The following is a 2,471-nucleotide window of genomic DNA, read 5'->3' as shown; positions in this document are numbered from 1 at the left end:
TTGGTCTCTGTCATGATTAATAGCACACTATCCAATTTATCACATCTGAAATCTTGGATTAATTCAAGAGGCCTCTCATTTTTTTTTTTTTTTTTTTTTGAGACAAAGTCTCCCTCTGTTGCCCAGGTTGGAGTGCAGTGGCGTGATCTCAGCTCACTGCAACCTCTGCTTCCCAGGTTCAAGTGATTCTCTTGCCTCAGCCTCCGAGTAGCTGGGATTATAGGTGCCCACCACCATAACCAGCTAATTTTTGTATTTTTAGTAGAGACGGGGTTTCACCATGTTGGCCAGGATGGTCTTGATCTCCTGACCTCGTGATCTGCCCACCTCGACCCCCAAAGTGCTGGGATTACAGGCGTGAGCCACCTCACCCAGCCAAGAGGCCTCTCCCACATCCAGGTGCTCACCAAGGCCTGTCACTTAGGCCTGATGAACACTTCTGATTCCTGGTGACGCCTCCATCCCCACTGTCTTCACTTTTGTCGAAGTGGGCTCTTAAGGTCTTCCTATCTCTAGTTTGATCTAAGCCACGCCTTTGAAAGAACAATCTTTCTGAAGTACAAAATTACCAATATATTTCACCAGTGCTTAAAACTCTTTATTGGCTTCCTGTCTCTTAGAGATGAAAATCTGTTTCTAGCCCGGCATGGTGGTGTGTGCCTTTAGTCCCAGCTACTCGAGAGGATGAGTTCAAAGCTGCAGTGAGCTATGATTGTGCCACTGCACTCCAGCCTAGGTGACAGGCGAGACCCCATCTTTATAGAGTAAAAATTTATGTAGGAGGTTGTTTTATGCCTTTGCATAAAGATTACTTGCGCAACTTTCAGCATGAAATTCCCCTTCTCCCCCTTGTCTGTCTGGCATATCACTCTTCATACTTCAAAACCCAGCTCTGGGACAGGAGTGGTGGCTTATGCCTGTAATACCGTCACTTTGGGGAGCTGGGGCGGGAGGACAGCTTGAGACCAGTCTGGGCAACACGGTGAGACCATCTCTACAAAAAGTAAAAAAATTAGCTGGTGTGGTGGCACGCGCCTGTGGTCCCTGGTACTCGGGAAGCTGAAGCTGAGGCAGTAGGATCGCTTGAGCCCAAGAGGTCAGGCTGCAGTGAGCCAGGATTGCGCCACTGCACTCCAGCCTGGGCAACAGAGCAAGACCCTGTCTCAAAAAAAAAAAAAAAGCCCAGCTCAGGTTATCTCCTCAGGGAAACCTTTCTTCACATGCAGAAGTGGTCAGCTCCCTTCTCTGTTCTAACCCTGGGCTTTGTACACAGGTTTGCATCCCTCCTAGCATCTGTGAGCTTCTCTCAGGGAAAAGCTCATTGATCTGCATCCCCAGGACCTACTCTGGAAGAATCTATCCATCTAAACTCGCTTTAAGTTGACAAATGAATCAGTTAAGAGTAGGAAAGCTGCCTATGGGCACTGCCCAATGCAACGTTAGCAACTAAGGGAGACGGAACTGAGGCCAGAGAGGTGAGGGGGGGACAGGCTGGCAGGGAGGGGAGCTTGTCAGTGCAGACTCCAAAAGAATCTGTGTGCAGAAAGCTACTGAAGTACAAAATTACCAATATATTTCACCAGTGCTTAAGCGGCCCGAGTCCCCCAGGTGAGGGCTCGAGACAATCTCCTGCCTGGGTGAGAGAATAGGGAGGCCCTGAAACCTCTTTGAAGCCTCAGGCTGCTCCTGAAGCGCCCGGAGCTGCAGGGTTTTGGTGTGGATGGGACCTGCTGACAGGGATGCGGTGGGAAGAGCCCCTCGGCACCCCTTCTCCCAGGCTTCCCCCTACCCAAGGGTCTTCCTAACACAGGACCATGAAAGTAAGATGAAGGTGGCTTGTTTTCTCCTAGGTACCAACAGGCAAGCAGAAAACAAGAGGCTCAAGAGGGGCAGCCTCCGCATGGAGGAGATGCGAGCTCTGCACTCCGCCAGGGCCCCGAGCCCGTCAGAGGCCGCCCCGCGCCGCCCGGAGGCCACCGCGGCCCCCCTCACTCCTAGCGGAAGGGAGGAGGCCCTCAAGGCTCACGGCAGAGCCCTGGCGCCAGGCAGGGTGAGCCTTGGGAGCCGCCTGGAGGTAACTGAGCGAGCGCTGCGCAGGGAAGGGTGCGGCGGGAGGTGCGGGCCACGGGCCGCTGCCGAGGGGTCCTCACCCCGGGCCCCGTTGTTCCCGCAGGACGTGCTGTGGCTGCAGGAGGTCTCCAACCTGTCGGAGTGGCTGAGTCCCAGCCCTGGGCCCTGAGCCGGGTCCCTTTCCGCAAGTGCCCACCGATCCGGAGGCTGCGGGCAACCGCTGTCCCGTGGTTTAATAAAGCTGCTCCGCGCTCACGGAGTCCGCTTCCGCGTCTGCTTCCGCGTCGGGCCCGGGTGGGGCGGGGCCTGGAGCCGCGCCGCGGCTTGACGTCACCCACACCTCCCTGGGACTGCGTCACTGGTGCGCGCCGCGGGTCAAGGCGCAATGGCGGCGCTGGGCG

General features: G+C 55.4%; 1 protein-coding gene across 1 annotated transcript in view; it reads left to right on the top strand.

The window, feature by feature from the left end:
• Positions 1 to 2,326, top strand: part of LOC105512327 (chromosome unknown open reading frame, human C11orf80) — an 82,737-nt gene extending 80,411 nt beyond the window's left edge. The window contains exons 13-14 of the mRNA XM_011942761.1: positions 1,811 to 2,074; positions 2,174 to 2,326. Coding sequence (XP_011798151.1) covers positions 1,811 to 2,074; positions 2,174 to 2,239 — 330 coding nt within the window. The 3' untranslated portion in view covers positions 2,240 to 2,326. The remainder of the gene's footprint in view (positions 1 to 1,810; positions 2,075 to 2,173) is intronic.
• The last annotated feature ends 145 nt before the right edge of the window (positions 2,327 to 2,471 follow it).

The sequence above is a fragment of the Colobus angolensis genome, unplaced genomic scaffold (genome assembly GCF_000951035.1).
Source record: "Colobus angolensis palliatus isolate OR3802 unplaced genomic scaffold, Cang.pa_1.0 Scaffold21, whole genome shotgun sequence".
Lineage (NCBI taxonomy): Eukaryota > Metazoa > Chordata > Mammalia > Primates > Cercopithecidae > Colobus > Colobus angolensis.
This window is presented reverse-complemented; position numbering and strand designations above follow the sequence as displayed.